This window comes from Pleurodeles waltl, chromosome 10, assembly GCF_031143425.1.
Source record: "Pleurodeles waltl isolate 20211129_DDA chromosome 10, aPleWal1.hap1.20221129, whole genome shotgun sequence".
NCBI classification, from domain to species: Eukaryota; Metazoa; Chordata; class Amphibia; order Caudata; family Salamandridae; genus Pleurodeles; species Pleurodeles waltl.
In genome coordinates, this window is record NC_090449.1 from 186,298,941 (window position 1) to 186,318,851 (window position 19,911).

General features: G+C 44.8%; 1 protein-coding gene across 3 annotated transcripts in view; it reads right to left on the minus strand.

The window, feature by feature from the left end:
* CLEC16A (C-type lectin domain containing 16A) overlaps positions 1-19,911 on the minus strand; it is a 462,030-nt gene that overhangs the window by 277,133 nt on the left and 164,986 nt on the right. For all 3 annotated transcript variants that reach the window (XM_069210166.1, XM_069210165.1, XM_069210163.1), the window contains exon 15: positions 15,357-15,401. In XM_069210166.1, the coding sequence (XP_069066267.1) occupies positions 15,357-15,401 (45 nt within the window). The remainder of the gene's footprint in view (positions 1-15,356; positions 15,402-19,911) is intronic.

Here is a 19,911-nt window from a genome sequence, read left to right on the forward strand (position 1 = left end):
GCCCAGGAACTGGATTTGCCACCAATTGCCAAGTCAGGACTCTCAACAAGAGAGCCCAGTGCCTGGCAGATGAAGTCGTTGATGTCCCTGAGACTTCTTAGCAGGAGGTGAGCTCAGTAGAAGCCCTTGGAGAACCTTCAGAAGCAGGATGTAGAAAGCAAGGTCCAGACGTTTCACTCCCAGGACAGAAGCTGAAAGCAGCAGGCCACCACAGCAAAGCAGCAGGCAGAGTGGCAGTCCCTTCTACAGCATCCAGCTCTTCTTCCTGGCATAATGTCCTCGGTCTAGAAGGATTATAACTTTGTGGGCTCAGAGGTTCAATACCTATACCCATTTCTGCCTTTGAAGTAGGCAAACTTCAAAGAAACGTCTTTGTAATACAAAAGACCCTGCCTTTTGTGCCCTGGCCCCATACACACTTCAGAGGGTTGGAGACTGCTTTGTGGACGGGCATGCACAGCCCTGTTGAGGTGCAAGTGTCAGCTCTTCCCACCACTCTAGCTCAGGAAGACCTATCAGGATGTGCATTGCACACCTCGGCTGCCTTTGTGTGACTGTTCAGAGTGAATACACAAACATCCCAACAGTCATCCTGACCCAGAGGTGTATTTAGCTGACAGGGAGAGGAACAGAATGGTTAAGCATGAAAATGACTGCTTTTTAAAAGTGGCATTTTCAAACTATAATTGAAAAACCAACTCCACCAAAAGATGCAATTTTAAATTGTGAGTTCAGAGACCCCAAACTCCACATCTCAATTTGCTCTCAATGGGAAATTAGACTTAAAAGATATTTCAAGGCTATCCCCTTGTTGCCCTAAGAGAGAGAGAGTCCTTGCAATAGTGAAAGACGCATTTAGCAGTATTTCGCTATCAAGACATGTAAAACACACCAGTACCTGTCCTAAATGCTAAATATACTGCACCGTGCCCATGGGCTGCCTTGGGCATACTATAGGGGTGAGTTACATGTAGTAAAAGGGAAATTTTGAGCAAGGCAAGCCGGTGCACTTGCCAGGTCAAAATGTCAGTTTACATTTTCTGCCACAGACACTGCAGTGGCAGGCCTGAGACATGTTTGCAGGGCTATTCATGTGGGTGGCACAATCAGTGCTGCGTTCCCACTAGTAGCATTTGATTTAGAGGCCCTGGGCACATTAGGTGCACTACACTAGGGACTTACTGGTAAATCAAATATGCAAATCATGGATAAACCAATCACCAAATACCATTTATATATAGAGCACTTCCACTTTAGCACTGGTCAGCAGAGGTAAAGTGCCCAGTGTCCTAAAGCCAGGAAAAACAAAGTTCAGCACAGGATCAAAACAGGAGGTCAGAAGCAAATTTGAGGATAATCCTGCAAAAAGGGCCATTTACAACAGGGGCCATTGGAGTCCCGCTGAAAACTTTGGCTGAAAACTTCGGCGCTGACCGCAAGCTGTGCACACAAAACAGTGGGTGAGGGCTGCAAGAAGGGATTGAGGCGGAGCGGGGTCCGAGCCTTGCGGGACCTACTGTGACTGTTGAATAAAATACTTGACGACCGGAGCACCCTGAAAGTGGCACCCAAGGCCCGAGCCTAAGCCCTGCAAAGCCGAGCCCAGAGTGCTGGTGCTACACAAGTGCTGCAGGGAGACAAGGCGTGACAAAAGAAGCAAGTGGCTTGAAGTGCCGTGACCCTAAGTAACTTGAGACCTGGATCGGAGGTGATTGTGGGCTCAGAGAGTGGCTGCTGGAAAGAACCTCCCCCAACAGTGAAAATTCCTCCTCCTGCATGCACACTACCAAGGCACAGAGAGAATGAGTTGCACCCTTGGCAGATACATCACAGATTTTTCTGGCTGGGCGTGAGCGGCCTTCCCCTTGCTGGCCAGGCCCAACCTGACAAACTCCCAGAACCAAAACAGGGCAAGTTTGAAGGCACACGAGTAAGTGTAGTGGAGGTTGACAGCAGAGGTGGCCCCAGTGACCCCTAAATGAAAGATGTGTGATATGGACAATACATCACCAGCTATCATCTGACTCTGAGGGCACTGGCTGGAGCTGGGCGATGGAGACGCCTGTGGTTGACTTTGCCGCCATCTACGTTGCTTTGGGCCTCAGTCACCTAGCAGAAGGCCCAATGGTGCGTTCCACCTGGGGGGGGGGGGGAGGCTGGCATGTCATAACTGTTGGGGTCATGTGCTGATGTCAATGCTTTACAGGTGACAAAAGAGTGCGAGACGACCTACTGGATGTACTCGGAAAGAGAGCGAGCTCACCTCTGAACCAATTGTCTGTGCTTGAAACCCTGTAATGGTGGGGACTTGCGACCTGGTCTTGGCAGCTACAAAGTGCAGTTGCTCCTAGATCCCTCTGTGGCAGCGAGACTTTGATGAGGTGCATCTGATCCCCTGCACCACCCGGCCATAAGTTAACAATTGGAGGCCTAATGTGGAAATGATGGGAGACCACCAAAAGCCATATGCCTCCTGAACTGTTGCAGCCTATCAGTGACATCTTCTGCCTAGTAGGACCAGGTAGGTGACCTGACCAACACCATCTGTACGGGGTGCACTGTTTAGCGGGCCTGACCTCAGTTTCAAGCGCAGTCTTAAGTTGGACTGAGACACTCAGGAGCTGGGGAGAGAACGTCCTTGTTGTGCATTCTGAACTCATGTACTCATCGCTGTGGCAGCTGAAACTAGTGACTTCAGAACATTCCTGATCACCTTCTCTGCATTCTTGAGCTGAATTTGTAGTGCTGAGAGTACCTACCCAACCATTCATTTTTCAGCTACTATAATGGGTAAAGCGACTAGAAAGAAGGACCTACATGCAGGAGGGCTGGCCCTATGTGGCTCCTCTGAACATGCACAGGATGATGGAAAAGCTACACCACTGACAGTCTCCCGGGGGCCAACTTTACAAGACATACTGTATGCAATCACCGCTTCAAGTACTGGGGACAACGATCAATATGCTGGGTGCAGATCAAATTATCCTAAAAGATGACCATCGACACCTGGTGGAACAGGTCACCAAAGAAAAGAGAACACTAAGTGATCCCCTCTGACTTATCAGCCCTAGTTGAAAGGCTTGCACTTATAAAGAGAAAAGACCAGACCTTAGAGCTTGGGGTGCAAGACGCTGAAAACAGATTGCAAAGAAGCAACATTTGAGTAACTCGGTTGCCGGAGCGAGTAGAGGGGAACCACATGCTGGACTACCTACAGGAGTAACTGTGTGAATAGCTGGCCCCCTGAAGGACTATTGCCTTTTTATGCTCTGCGACCAGTGGTAGCCAGACTATTATATTATAGGGACTGGGATTTCATTCTGGACCAGGCCAGAAAGAGAGGAGACATTAAAGTGGACAATAGTAAAGTCATGATCTTACCTGACTTCAAGAAGGAGGTGCAAAATCAACATTCAACGTTCCTAGGTGCAAAACAACTACTTCATCAGATGGGCTTGACTCATGCCATAATGTTCCCTGCCAGGTTGCGAGTTGCAACTCCAGACGGGATGCAGGTTTTTTTGGACCCTACAGTAGGTGAGCGAATGGATCCATCAGCAAGATTGCCCCAGTCAGAGATCTCCCAAATGACACCTAGAGGGAAAAGGTCAAAACGCAGAGAGAGGGATACCCATGGGGTTGCCCCTTCGGGAGAAGAGGTCCAGTGGGAACAGCAGAGAGCAGTGGAGGGGGTAACAGCGGAGAACAGTGAAGGGGAGAGCCAGGCTACGTCAATGGGTGAGGAGGATGCCCATGATTTGGACCTGGAGCACGGAACTAGTTCTTCTGGAGATTCGGACATTAAGTTGCCTATAGCGATACCTGGCACTGATGATGACCTCATATGAAGCGAACCTTGTAATCTAGGACTTGGGCTCTTTGATTGAGGGGAGCTTACTGTGCCTTGTGGAGGAACCGTGAAAAGGCTATATTGAACCCCTGGGTCTGAGACTAATTTTTCCTGTCACCGGCTGGGTGGGGGGACCCTTATGAGGGGCTCTTGATTGGTCACAACCTCTCGTTTGTGTTTTTCGGCGGTACTCCCACGAGTGTTAGCAACCTGGCTGTGAATTTGGATCAAGGGTGTTTACGTTCTCATCCTGGGGTGGAGGAGTTGGATTGTTTGGTGTTTGACTGTTGGTTAGGGTGGTATGAGTCATGCCCCGTGGTTAAATTCACTCACAGTTCCAATACTGGATGGCAGAATGTAATTGTGGGATAGGGAGATCAGGAGCTGGTGGAGTTGGTTGGAAGTCTTTGATCCCTTAAGATGTAGCCTCGTTGGCTTACAAAATTCAACCTCGAATATTAGGGGAATTCACACCATGGCCAAAAAGTATAAGTTATTTTCATCCCTTAATAAGTGAGGGATCCAGACAGCACTCCTCCAGGAGACGCACCTCATAGCTAAAGAAAAAGGAGCAGCACTGCAGCGAAGATGGAAGGGTGAGGCCATCTATACCACCTGCTCTGCCTATGGGAGAGGTACTATGGTGTGGATATGCCCTGGAGTTCCCTTCCAACTACTGGTGATCTTACTGACCCTGCAGGCAGCTATGTTGTGGTAACTAGTCACCTTGATGGTCAAGATAAGGCAACAGTCAATGTTTATACCCCGAATATCAATCACAGGGTGTTCCTTGCAGAGTTCTAGAGAGAACTGGCCCCTTATCCAATAGGCTCAATCATTGTGGGTGTGGATTATAATTGCGTAACCCCACCCCCAACCAGCTTTACCACTTCCCCCCACCCCCTCACTGAGACAATCTCCAACTATTAGAGTAGCCCGCATATTTTCTGACTGGCAGACACATGATGGGGACTCATTGACTCCTGGCACTTGCAACACTCACAGGAGTGAGAGTATTGTTTTTTTCTCACTTCTCCATGACTTTCATTTACGCTTGGATGCATTTCTTTGCTCTCTGGATGTTCATAAATTGGTATGGGCCATTTAATATGTTTATGACCATATTGGATCACAATCCGGTCCTACTAAATTTGAGCAGGAGGAGGACACTACCCTGCATCTCAACATGGAAACTAAAACCTTACAGGACTCGATTCTCTGAGATACTGTGGGGAATAGCATTCAACAACACTTCAAAGAGAACACTAGTATGGTGTTGTCCACCAAGGTGGAGTAGGATGCCTTTAAGACAGTACTTCGTGGGAAATGATCGGTGCGTCAGTGGAAGTGAGATGCACTTTGCTGGTTAAGGTTTTGTCCTTCGAGGAGGCAATGAGAGTAGCTGAACAGCATAAACCAGGTTACCCTCTGGTCCACCGAGAACTGTTAGAGGCCAAAGAAAAAAGATGCAGAGCAGGTAGAAAGGCTGAGATGCTTTGACTACAAGGCCTATATGACCAGAACACATGCAGATCGAGACCACACTGGCTCGCTATTGGCTTGGCTTGTGAACCCTGCAAAACGGTACTCAGCTATAGTGGAGCTTGAAACTGACCAAGGTGCCAGAGTCGACCAGCAAGCGGATATTAATGGTAAATTTAATAATTACGACTCTAGCCTCTATCAGAGCACCCCTGACCGGTCCACTGGCGACACCAAAGCCTTTCTAGCACCGTTGACTTTCCCAGCAGTGTCACCTGAAGAGGCTGAAAAATTGAGAGGGGAGATTACCCTGTCGGAGATCTGGGTGGCTATAAAGAGTATGGCACGGAGCAAAACGCCGGGCACCGGTGGGCTCCCAGTTAAGCTCTATGCTACCTATGTGGATGAGCTGGCTCCCAAGCTAGTAAACCTCTAAAGGTCAGCTAGGGATACAGGTCGCTTGCTGTCCTCCACTCGGGAGACTCTAATAGTAACTCTACTAAAACCAGGGAAACCCGCCTATGACAGAAGGGTCTACTGGCCGTTATAAATGTTAATATCAACTATAAGACCCTCAGTGGGACCCTTGCCACCACACTCCTCCCTCACATGCCCCAACTCATACACAACAATCAAGCAGGTTTCATCCCTGGCTTTAATACTGTGCTCAATATACGCAGACTTCCCACAATATTAGAGGCTGATAACTATGACAGAGCAGAAGCCGCGCTCTCGCAGTGGATATAGAGAAGGCTTTTGACAGCCTGGAAAGGACCTTTCTCTATGCTGTCATAGAGCACTTTCGACAAAGGCAGGAGTTTGTGGCCTGGACTAGGTTGTTAAATGCAGACCCCACTCCCTGGGTACGCACGGGGCAAACTACATCTGAAAGCTATTGGGTGGGAGCGAAACCAGAAGGGGTGCCCTTTGCCACCCCTATTATTTGCACTGGCTACGGAGCCTCAGGCCTGCTGCACCAGAAGTGGAAGCACTTATCGGAGAATACAGGTGGGTGGACAAACCCACCATATTGCTTTCTATTCCGATGACCTCCAGATCTTTTTACAAAATATAACAACGGCTCTTGTAGGCACTCAAGAGTTACTAGAACAATTTGGATCCATTTCCAGGCAGAATCAATTAGCAAAAATCGCACTTATTCCCCTATGTTAGCAAATCATGCCCCCCGGGGAGAACTGAGAGTTTTGTAATGGGAGCCCCGATTTTTTAAATATTTGGGGATGCAGATCTTCCATGACCCACCTGACTTACTTGAGGGAAATGTTGCAAAGGACTGACTTTTGGAAGATACTCCCACTCTCGGTTGAGGGTCGCATTTCGCTATTGATAATGGTTGCACTCCCCCGACTATTACTTTTTTTGTCACAAACAGTTAGGAGCGCACCTGCCTGACATCCCAGCAATTAATCTGCCCCATTGCATCATGGTAGATGTAGTATCTTCAAAAAACGAACTCCATTAATTTTTAAATATTTCACCTTTAAGTAGGTACAGCCTTTACTGTGCATCTCTGGACACATGTGTTTCTGGGTTAGTCCCTTCTTCAGCAGAGAACATATTTGCGGGGTGCTGGGAATGCTGCCATAAATCCCCCGGTTTCAGTACCTCTTCCCTGGCATGCTGGTGCCTGCTCCAGAGCTCGTCAGCCCAGTAGCTCAAGGGAGCCTTTAAAGTCACAAACAGTTAGGAGCGCACCTGCCTGACATCCCAGCAATTAATCTGCCCCATTGCATCATGGTAGATGTAGTATCTTCAAAAAACGAACTCCATTAATTTTTAAATATTTCACCTTTAAGTAGGTACAGCCTTTACTGTGCATCTCTGGACACATGTGTTTCTGGGTTAGTCCCTTCTTCAGCAGAGAACATATTTGCGGGGTGCTGGGAATGCTGCCATAAATCCCCCGGTTTCAGTACCTCTTCCCTGGCATGCTGGTGCCTGCTCCAGAGCTTGTCAGCCCAGTAGCTCAAGGGAGCCTTTAAAGTCACAAACAGTTAGGAGCGCACCTGCCTGACATCCCAGCAATTAATCTGCCCCATTGCATCATGGTAGATGTAGTATCTTCAAAAAACGAACTCCATTAATTTTTAAATATTTCACCTTTAAGTAGGTACAGCCTTTACTGTGCATCTCTGGACACATGTGTTTCTGGGTTAGTCCCTTCTTCAGCAGAGAACATATTTGCGGGGTGCTGGGAATGCTGCCATAAATCCCCCGGTTTCAGTACCTCTTCCCTGGCATGCTGGTGCCTGCTCCAGAGCTCGTCAGCCCAGTAGCTCAAGGGAGCCTTTAAAGTCACAAACAGTTAGGAGCGCACCTGCCTGACATCCCAGCAATTAATCTGCCCCATTGCATCATGGTAGATGTAGTATCTTCAAAAAACGAACTCCATTAATTTTTAAATATTTCACCTTTAAGTAGGTACAGCCTTTACTGTGCATCTCTGGACACATGTGTTTCTGGGTTAGTCCCTTCTTCAGCAGAGAACATATTTGCGGGGTGCTGGGAATGCTGCCATAAATCCCCCGGTTTCAGTACCTCTTCCCTGGCATGCTGGTGCCTGCTCCAGAGCTCGTCAGCCCAGTAGCTCAAGGGAGCCTTTAAAGTCACAAACAGTTAGGAGCGCACCTGCCTGACATCCCAGCAATTAATCTGCCCCATTGCATCATGGTAGATGTAGTATCTTCAAAAAACGAACTCCATTAATTTTTAAATATTTCACCTTTAAGTAGGTACAGCCTTTACTGTGCATCTCTGGACACATGTGTTTCTGGGTTAGTCCCTTCTTCAGCAGAGAACATATTTGCGGGGTGCTGGGAATGCTGCCATAAATCCCCCGGTTTCAGTACCTCTTCCCTGGCATGCTGGTGCCTGCTCCAGAGCTCGTCAGCCCAGTAGCTCAAGGGAGCCTTTAAAGTCACAAACAGTTAGGAGCGCACCTGCCTGACATCCCAGCAATTAATCTGCCCCATTGCATCATGGTAGATGTAGTATCTTCAAAAAACGAACTCCATTAATTTTTAAATATTTCACCTTTAAGTAGGTACAGCCTTTACTGTGCATCTCTGGACACATGTGTTTCTGGGTTAGTCCCTTCTTCAGCAGAGAACATATTTGCGGGGTGCTGGGAATGCTGCCATAAATCCCCCGGTTTCAGTACCTCTTCCCTGGCATGCTGGTGCCTGCTCCAGAGCTCGTCAGCCCAGTAGCTCAAGGGAGCCTTTAAAGTCACAAACAGTTAGGAGCGCACCTGCCTGACATCCCAGCAATTAATCTGCCCCATTGCATCATGGTAGATGTAGTATCTTCAAAAAACGAACTCCATTAATTTTTAAATATTTCACCTTTAAGTAGGTACAGCCTTTACTGTGCATCTCTGGACACATGTGTTTCTGGGTTAGTCCCTTCTTCAGCAGAGAACATATTTGCGGGGTGCTGGGAATGCTGCCATAAATCCCCCGGTTTCAGTACCTCTTCCCTGGCATGCTGGTGCCTGCTCCAGAGCTCGTCAGCCCAGTAGCTCAAGGGAGCCTTTAAAGTCACAAACAGTTAGGAGCGCACCTGCCTGACATCCCAGCAATTAATCTGCCCCATTGCATCATGGTAGATGTAGTATCTTCAAAAAACGAACTCCATTAATTTTTAAATATTTCACCTTTAAGTAGGTACAGCCTTTACTGTGCATCTCTGGACACATGTGTTTCTGGGTTAGTCCCTTCTTCAGCAGAGAACATATTTGCGGGGTGCTGGGAATGCTGCCATAAATCCCCCGGAGGCAGGTGCGCTCCTAACTGTTTGTGACTTTAAAGGCTCCCTTGAGCTATTGGGCTGACGAGCTCTGGAGCAGGCACCAGCAGGCCAGGGAAGAGGTACTGAAACCGGGTGATTTATGGCAGCATTCCCAGCACCCCGCAAATATGTTCTCTGCTGAAGAAGGGACTAACCCAGAAACACATGTGTCCAGAGATGCACAGTAAAGGCTGTACCTACTTAAAGGTGAAATATTTAAAAATTAATGGAGTTCGTTTTTTGAAGATACTACATCTACCATGATGCAATGGGGCAGATTAATTGCTGGGATGTCAGGCAGGTGCGCTCCTAACTGTTTGTGACTTTAAAGGCTCCCTTGAGCTATTGGGCTGACGAGCTCTGGAGCAGGCACCAGCAGGCCAGGGAAGAGGTACTGAAACCGGGTGATTTATGGCAGCATTCCCAGCACCCCGCAAATATGTTCTCTGCTGAAGAAGGGACTAACCCAGAAACACATGTGTCCAGAGATGCACAGTAAAGGCTGTACCTACTTAAAGGTGAAATATTTAAAAATTAATGGAGTTCGTTTTTTGAAGATACTACATCTACCATGATGCAATGGGGCAGATTAATTGCTGGGATGTCAGGCAGGTGCGCTCCTAACTGTTTGTGACTTTAAAGGCTCCCTTGAGCTATTGGGCTGACGAGCTCTGGAGCAGGCACCAGCAGGCCAGGGAAGAGGTACTGAAACCGGGTGATTTATGGCAGCATTCCCAGCACCCCGCAAATATGTTCTCTGCTGAAGAAGGGACTAACCCAGAAACACATGTGTCCAGAGATGCACAGTAAAGGCTGTACCTACTTAAAGGTGAAATATTTAAAAATTAATGGAGTTCGTTTTTTGAAGATACTACATCTACCATGATGCAATGGGGCAGATTAATTGCTGGGATGTCAGGCAGGTGCACTCCTAACTGTTTGTGACTTTAAAGGCTCCCTTGAGCTATTGGGCTGACGAGCTCTGGAGCAGGCACCAGCAGGCCAGGGAAGAGGTACTGAAACCGGGTGATTTATGGCAGCATTCCCAGCACCCCGCAAATATGTTCTCTGCTGAAGAAGGGACTAACCCAGAAACACATGTGTCCAGAGATGCACAGTAAAGGCTGTACCTACTTAAAGGTGAAATATTTAAAAATTAATGGAGTTCGTTTTTTGAAGATACTACATCTACCATGATGCAATGGGGCAGATTAATTGCTGGGATGTCAGGCAGGTGCGCTCCTAACTGTTTATTACTTTTTTTGTCTTAATGACGGTGTGGATTCCTCGAGTACTGTTTTGAGAGACATATTCTCTTATCATTGCTATTATCTGGGGCTTGGGCTGCAGACGAGCGGCACTGACAACAATGCAGAGACTGGTAGGGGTCAAAGGTAATAGCTGTTCCCGAATCTCAGTCTTACCATTTGGCGGGCACAGCTCTAATGCTGACGCATTGGTTGGCGGGCAGACTGAAACCTGAGTGGGAAACGGGTTCTTTTGATCCCGACCTTTTCCAATTAACCAGAGTGTTTCTGTGGCTCAGGGGCCCTATTAAGGATGATGCCACAGAATTTTGCGTGCCGGTGAAGCTCTTGGGCCCGATGCCTGCAGAAAACGTGTGTCAAAGTCCCCTACTTACATCATGTTCCCACAGTCCTACTGGAGGTGTTGCGGCATGTAGGAGCCTGGCAAGGATTAGCAGAGTGGGCGACTTGTTCAAAGTCAAGATACTCCTACCATTAGGAGAGTTCTGATCAGGACATGATTTGCCTCCGGGCACCATTCTGCTTGATGGGCCCGTGACAGCAGCAATACATAAATACTGCTCTGTGGGCACGTCAGAACCTTCACACCACAAGAGTTGTCATTTTATGGTTACGTCATCGGGGGCCATTAAAGCCGTCACCTGCCTACATAAGATGATAAGGAAGGACATGGTGCAGCCGCCGGCTAACCTCAGCGTCTGTTGGAAGATCTGGGGAACCCCATACCAGAGGAGGGCTTGGAAGGCGTAATGGAGAGAGTACCCAAAATCTTGAGAAACACCTGTTTCAACCGTATACATTTTTATCTTACATAGAGGGAGTTTCTCACCCCATGGTGAATAAACAGATACTTTCATTCAAGGGGTGCGAAGTGTCCGAGATGCGGAGAGGAGGGAGCGGAATGTATTCACATGTTCTGGTATTGCCCGAACCATGCTACACACTGGGAGGAAGTCAATAGTATACTTGCTGAGATAATTGAGAGTGGCCCCTGCACTCCAGAACACTGCTGATTAAACTGGAATGCGCACATGGCTAAAACCAAAGCCACAATTGGGTTTCAGGACCTAGCTTTTACTCTTGCAATGCAGAAAATTAAAAGAAACTGGAGGGCTCTAGAGGAACCCCGGGTGGAGGTAAGCCAAAAGTATTGGAACGATGGGCGGCTATTAAACTGCAGTGCTGCTCCGAAAGGCTAGATGAGACAGAGAGTCAACAGATTTGGCCTGGGAAGTGCTGGTGGACTGTGTAACAAACCGAGAGCCTGCATCTCCAGCTGCATCAACAGGAACTGCCTAGAGATGACCTATTTTTGGATGGCTGTCTCCCCTGAAGCTGAGGTTGTTGAGAATGATGAGCCGATAGGGCACCACAGGATAATAAGTACAGTTTGAAGGGTCATTAGGACTGATCAGGCTGTGATGAGTGCACTCGAACTGTAATTCCAACATATGCTATGTGAATAAGGGGCAAGACAGTGAGAGGAGTGTGGGCATTGTGAGGTGGGACTGAGAAGTTGTAAACAGCAACTGTTATGTTAATGACAAGAACGAGAAGAGAAGATTAATGTATTCAACATAAGTGTTTGATGTTAGATAATGTTAGATAAAGATGAAAAACAAAACGTGTTTAAAATAAATAATGGAGACAATAAGTGAAACAATGCTGAAAGTAGAGATTGTAAGGACAAAGTCAAAGAGAAAATTGATAACTGTGCGAGAATAAAAATTAAGTTCACGGAAATGACAATAAGGTGGGGAAAGTGGCAAATTAGAGCAAGCAAATGGGGCGCTGCATAGCAAACAGAAAAAAAGAACATTTAAAGAATAAACGAGAAAACAGAAAGTCCAAAAGAATGAGGCCTACAAAAAGAAAAATGAGATAAAAAGATATGAGAAGGATTCTCAACAACACCAAGAAACCTATGTAGAAAAAAATAGAAATAAGCGAATGACTGAAGCAAGACAGAAATTATTTTTTCACGCACATGGTTATACAGTATGCAGAATCAAGTTGTGCTAGTAAATGCTCCGTTAGCAAACTTCTTCTGTAAATAGATGATCTGATTATAAGAACCATTTAACTGGAGGGACATATCATGAAGGCATCTTCAGTTTCAGAAGCTTTCTTCTGGTGCTACGCTGTTTACTAGAATATTCATTATCTTAACATTCAAAGTAATGTGAAGGGTGAAAATATTATGATAGGCATCCAGACGGTAAAATATCAAAGAGTAGCATGTATGTAAAGCAGTGCGGAACGAGGCAGAGGGTATGGACTTCCTACATTTGCTCAGATGAGATAAATCGTATCCATTTGAAACCATGATAATCAAACACCACTTTACAAATAATATGTAATCCTTCACTCATCGACCACTGGCAAAGCCAAAAAGCATGGCCCTGGCAAGCTCGTGTGTTATGTTTAATTTATGCACATTTTGAAACCTATGGAATAGCCATTTAAAAGTCTAAAAGTAATAAAAACTGAAACAGCTTCCCACTATAGGTGGCATGCATATGTTTGCAAAAAATAAATGAAAAGCAAAAAAGTGAGCTATGACAACAAAAAAAAAAAAAAAAAAACTGAAAAGGTAGCAGAATAGGAAGCGGAAATAAGAGCAGAGAATGGTCTGCCATCCCTAGCATTGAAGTGGACTACTTTCTAGGTGCAGGCGCACATGGGGAAGAAGGGAAGAGAGCCAATTCTGAAGTGGGCTGACACATTGCCTCGTTGTTCTGTGGACTGTAGTGGAAGGAAGCAAAATGTGAAAAAACCTCTGAATCGAGCAATGGACGAAGAATGCCAACTGAAGGCACCTTTTTGTATCTTATTTGGATTTATTTGGAAAAACCTGAGCCTTCGGGAAACAACAAATGTTCTCTACTGACCACACCTTAAGATCAGAAAAAAATCCACTCTGAATGAAGCTACGTTTTGATTAATTGTCTCTATGCAGCATACATATCCAAAGGCCGATACACGCTATTACAAATGGTAGTACCTACAAACCTCGTGCTTTACTTAATTTTTGTTAGATGCAGCAAGTTCCCCAGTGTGTATTTGGTGCATAAAAATACACATCCACATAGCTTTTTTGGACAAAAAAAACCCTAAAATGTCTTATTTTCAGAATTGAACAGAACTTGAAATGACTTTCCATCATATAGTCTGCAAGAGAGGCAGTGTTTTGAGGAAAGTGGTGGATTGCCTTTCAGATAACCGCGAGCATTGCTCTTGCAATTCTGTGCACACCAAATACGTTGATCACTGGTGTGCATAAGTATCAGGAGGCTTTTGTATGTTGTATAAATATGTTCACTTAAGAAACCGGCGCTACAAGTAATGTTCCCCACTAGGTATTTCAATTTTTAGACAAACAGATTTTTTGTACATTTTTGTTGTAATCTGGGCGTTCCGACCAGTTCAGGGCCACTAAAATCTTTATATAAAATTATTCTCATCACTCATTCTGAGCCACATATAATAGGACAACCAGGACTTTTTGATCAAAGCTCTAGGCTGAGAGGTATCAGGTATTATAATGTAGTGTCCTGTCTACTTACAAATGTGCTAAGTTAACTGGCACTGCCGTATTCTGTTCCACCCAGCCAAACAAGTGGTGTGAACCTGGATGCACCCAAGAAAAAGAAGCGTAAGGTCAGCACATGCTGCTATATCTTTCAGAAAGGTATCTCTGACCTACATTATTACTTGATTAGTTATTTCAAATATTTATGGAATAGGGTCAAAACTCTAAAATCAGAAGTCTGTTTAATCAACCCTTACCATTGTTTGGTTAGGAAAGGTAAACCATTATTCAAAATTATGAAGCCAATGTGAATTTATCAAGTTGTTTACACCACTAGGCTGGAGAGGAAAGCCAACTGATCTCTGCACATAGGACTGTCCAGCCCTCTGTGCTCTCCAGAGATTCTTTCCTTTTCCTGCCTCCAGGTACCCAGAGATCGCTGTGAACTGTTGAAGGGCATACATAGTCAAGTTATGTAGACAAGGGTGCTGGGTAAAACATATTACATCATTTGCACACTAAGAAAGCACTGTTAGAAATGCATATCAACGTCACACAAATTAGTACATTGCACACAAGAGCCATATTGGCAACACTTAATCATGAGACCAGCTACATCAAAGTACATTGCTGCAAAACAGATTTTTTTGCCATCAAGTAAGATCAAATTAAATTCGGCCCTAGTTTAACATTAAAAAGGTAAATAAAGTAGGTGTAAAGGTCATTAGGAGTAGTCTTGAGCTCTTAGGTTATTAAAATTATCAATTCTGGCAACTATCACATAAAGCTTTTTGTAATACACTCCTGTAAAATATCCAGCTTTTGTACATGCAGTCGTTAATTTAAGCCTAGCCTATGCAATTTGGAGCACATAGCACTGCACAAGACACAGATTTCACAGCGCCAGGATCTGCAAATGGCAGAGTAAAGGAGATTTGATAAGCAGGAGCTTCATTGCCTACTGATATCCCAATGATACCTGTGTGGTTTTAGGATGTTATGGTTTGTACAAATTAGTTTCAGGCTGAGTAAAAGACTAATTGGATTCCAGCTTGAAAACAGTTACTGTTAAAGAAAGACCAAGCTTAAAACTGTAGTTATCAATTATTTATATCTGAATGTAGGATAAAAACATTGCTGATTTGCTCTACAGGGTCCACCTTTATGGGACGCACTACATGGCTAATCAGAAAAATCATGGTCACTTTAAGAACTTATGTGCCCTGTCTGTGTGGCCTTTCCCCCACCCACTCACTATGACTACTTCATTCAGGAAAGCCATGATATATAAGTAGTACTAATCAATAAATCTATTAGCATATACATTTGATCAAACACTTCTTTTACATTATATCAATAACAATGAAACTATAAGTAATCAACTATTCAAATAGCTTTGCTTCAAACAACCTACTTTGTAAAAACGACGCAGGAGGTGAACACTTTCTTCTCTTGCTCCCTGAAATAAAACAGAAATCTTTTTAATATTCTGAAAAACATCATCAAAATAAACTGCTTACAAACAAAAATACAGATTGAAAAGTCCTACTTAAACACAAGAGCCTGGCTTCAACATGTCCAATCCTGGAATCCAGGAGTGATTTACTGGACATCAAATTGGATGTTAGGAGCTTAAATCCCAGTCAGTGTGCTTAAAGAGGTTTCCAACTTAGTAGTGACAGCTTCTACAATGAGCTTCTCACTCCAAGCTTCTACACTAAAATGTTCTCAGCGTGAGGCATCCAAAACCATTTGATAAAGAATCCAAAAAAAAACAGAAGCTGCATGAATAAATACCTTCCTCAATATGTGCTACTGTCATATTGTAAACCTTAATATCAGAATCACTCCACAGAAGACTGAACACCACAATTTTAGAACCCCAGAATGCTAATTGAAAGACATGGTTTATCTATAAATGGTGGCTTACAAGGCAGGACAATAGAGTGCCGATCCCTGATCAAACTAGTATTCATATTATGTGCACAGAAATGCATATGTCAGTGAGCATCAGAAGGTGGTTTAATGAAAATGAGTGGATTGAAGTTAGTGTAAAACAACAAAACATACAGGAGAGATGAACTAATAAGTGGGAAGTGTCACATACAGAAATAATATGCGTACATTGAGGTGCCAGTCTTGCTTGAGCAAAATAAACAGTGCACATGTTTGAACGATTTAGATCGAAAGACTGTTGTGCAGAAGAGTGGAGAAAAAGACACTGAATTTACTGGAGACAGTGGTTTGATGTGGCTGGAAAAATACTTAGGACAGTAAAAGTGTTAAGAATACTAATTTTGAAGGTTTACACCTCCAAATGCAGATTTTGCTAAAAACATCATAACGCTAAATAGTAATATAGACAGTTAGGGCGTGTTGATAAGGTAGAGTAAGGTAGAAACAACCCTCAATAACAACTTCATTATCATGCAACAATTGCCTCATTCTAAGTCTACTGCAATGTGCAATTTCTTCTGATATGGAAGTGATGATTGATTTCAAGTGATCTGACAAAGTAGATAATTCTTTCATGCCACAACCGTATAATATCACTGGTATTGGAGACTTGAAAGAGGAGGTATACACCTGACTTAGCCCCCAAAACACCAAGGTTTAGCTATTCATGGACAGAAGCACACCAAGATTCTATAAGGTACCCTTGGCTCTGACTGCTACTTGGTCAAACATTACATACAGGATAACACATGTACCAGTTAACTAGCAACTGGTAGAGGATGCTGGAGTAAAGATTGCACAACTGGAGATTGTGGGTGGGGCCTGCGAGTTGTGCAGTTTTGCAGAATGCAAATCTATAGTGCTCTCCATGGCCTCCCGAAATCCCATGGATTCTGCGCCTCCATGAGCCCCGTCAACTGGATTGGGAAGTCTTAAGCTTCAACGTGAGCAGAAACATGTTTGAAAAATCCCCTTATAAATTTATATACTATGGATTGTGTAGTTCACATTGTGATGGAAAAAAGAACTGACATCGTGGGAGCGATAAAGTGCCTTTGTCGAGCAGATAGGTAACATATGGCTGGGACATATATGTGGCTCTGCAAACAAAGCTGCTATGGCTGTCATCTGTGAATAATGGGCTTTAAAACAGACGGGAAACTGGGGGAACAAGTATCCATTAGAATAAACATTTTCAGGTGATATTCTTATATATCTTGCTTTAAAATAACATCCAGGTGATGTTCTATGCACACTGATCCAAAAAGTGAAAAAACAAATTTGACAATATTCTTCTTTTTTTTTAATGTAACAAATGCTGTTTTATGACGTGATAGATTCAATATGGTTTCAAAACAGACCACTCACTTAAAAAAAAAAAAAATGTATAAGGTTTTGTAACAACATACACCACTGTACAACGAAAGGCTGTCAATACATCCGTGTCAACAGTATTATATAACATATCTCCATATAGTTCCCAGACTGTCACTATACCATTTGAGAACGATAGGACCAGAGTCACCAGAGCCGATGCATCATTAATTTTCAGTGCGCCTGGATAGTAACTATGCTGTGAGCGGGCACCATATATCTTTTGGTCTGGAGGATTGCGGCAGTTCCTCCGCATATAGTTCTAGTTGCTCCTGGCAGTATGTCATGTCTTTTAACCATTGAGTCACTGTGGGGACAGACCCACTCCCCCAATGTATCCCACTCTCCATTTAGCCAATAATAGGGCAACTGCTGTTAATTAAGGTTCACTGGCTGAAGAGGTTTTACCAGGCCAAGGAGGCACACATTTTAGGCGAGCATTCCACTGGTTCTAAGATCATGGCCATAACAGCCTGCACCACTCACTCCCAGAAAAGACCTGCCCTTGCACATCCCCATGCCATGTGCAGGAAATTTGTCTCCCGCACCCCACATATCACACACACAACATCCTCCCGCAATCCATAGCGGAAAAACCTTAATGGCGTATGATACATTTGTTGCAGGTATTTGAAGTGTATTATTCTTAGATTGCAATTGGGTGTGAGCGTACCTGGAGTGCACAGCAGAAGCCCCAGTCCGTAGGGCTCACAGTCGTATCCAGCAATACATTCCATTTCTCTAGGGCAGGTTGTTCCACTAGCCAGATGTCTTGTTGAGATACCGTGTATAAATGTGTTACAAGTTTCTGTGGTGTAGTGCTGGTGAGTAAGATTTGCATTAAGCACTAGGGGTACAGCAGGGAATTGTGGGTATAGATGCTTCATGGTAGACCTCAGCTGATATGTGAAAGTCAGAAGTGGGGCCTGCCGCTGCACCAACATCAGGTCTGCCAGTTCCGCAAATGTCCCCCCAGAATACATATCTCAAACTGTTTTCAGCCTGTGACCCCTTCATAATGTCAGTGTTCATTTTCATGGGTGACTGACAGGCTCGGATGATAGTGCAGCAGGAGCGTCAGGTATACAATAGAAGTTTGTCAGTGCGGACGCCCAAGGACCTTCAGGCTGCTGTAGTGTAATCTATGGTATTTATCTCTTCTTGGGGTTTTGGCTGCCTCCTATGTGTCAGGATAGCTGTCAGAGAGTTAGGAAGGGCGTGATTAGTGTCAATGCCAAATGTGGCATGTACCATGGAGGGCGCTGCTGGTTATGTGTGACTTGCGCTAGGGTACTGCCAGTAATGTGCGATTTGCATATGGGTGCAGAGACAGTACAGGTAAAGGTCAGGGGCGCCAAACCCTCCCTGGTCATATGGCAGATTAAGTGTGTCCCAACGTATTCTTGGTTGTTTCCCTGCCCAGAAAAGGTTAGTTTATGTGACCGAAGAGTTCTGAAAAACTGTTGGGTCAATATAATGGGTATATTCGTAAATAGGTATAAAAAAAGTCTTACCCTTTTTAACAATCCTACCCTGTCCACCATTGACAGGGCAGCCGTAAACACCTAGCTACTAGATCTTCAAGTTTCGAAATTGCTTTACCATAGTTATATCGGAGCACAGGTCAGGATTTCTATGCACCCAAACCCCTAAATATTTGACCAGTTCTGTACTCCGCTCCAGTGGAAAGTCCAACTGGTAGAGCAATGTGGTGTGAACAAGGAGGAGAATCGTGAATTTAGACCAATTGATGTCTAGGCCAGAATATTGCTGGTATCTAATATACTCTTTTATAATTGATGCCTGGTGGATACGTGGGCCCCGTACATAAAGCACCATGTCTTGCGCGTAGAGTGATATGGCTAAGGGAAGTTGTGTACAACGCAGAGCAGCTGTAGCATGACTTTGCTTTATTATGCACGCCAAGGGCTCTAGGGCCAGTGCGAACAAGATTGGGGAGACATGGCACCACTGTCTCGTGCCTCTTGATAGGCCCATTTGTTTGGATGTATGTTCATTAATCCGTTCTCGAGCCAAGGGATCAGTGTACAGAAGTTGTATCCACTGAAGGAACGTCAGAGGGATAGCCATGCGCCGGAGTACTGTAAACATGTATGACCATTCTATAGAATCAAAGGAGCATCTAGTAATACGGCCACAGCTTGAGTGGAGGGGTCTAGATCGTGCAAAAAACATGTGTAGGTTATCGGCTGCAGATCTATGTGGGATTACACCAGACTGGCCTGGCAATACCATGTTAGTGAGAAGGGGCTGGAGGCGGGTGGTCAGTATTTTGGCCTAAATGTTGGCATCTATTTAATTAATGGTATCAGTCTGAAAGACTTACATTTCTTTTATCTAGCTTGAGTAGCGTGATGATGAGGGTCTCTCTCAGGGTGGGGTAATTGTTGTTGTCTATAGGCTTCCTCACACACGGTAAATAAATATGGGGCCAGTATATGTGTGAATTCTTTCTGTGTACCAGTGAGGCTGTCTATGGCTTGAGCTTTACCACTGGGCAAAGTGCATATAGCTTTTTTTACTTCATCAACACTGAGAGGTTGTGTCAGGTATTCATGCTGTCCCACCGAAAGCCACGCCAATGCTATGTCCTCTAGGTAGTCTGTGATCACTGCTTC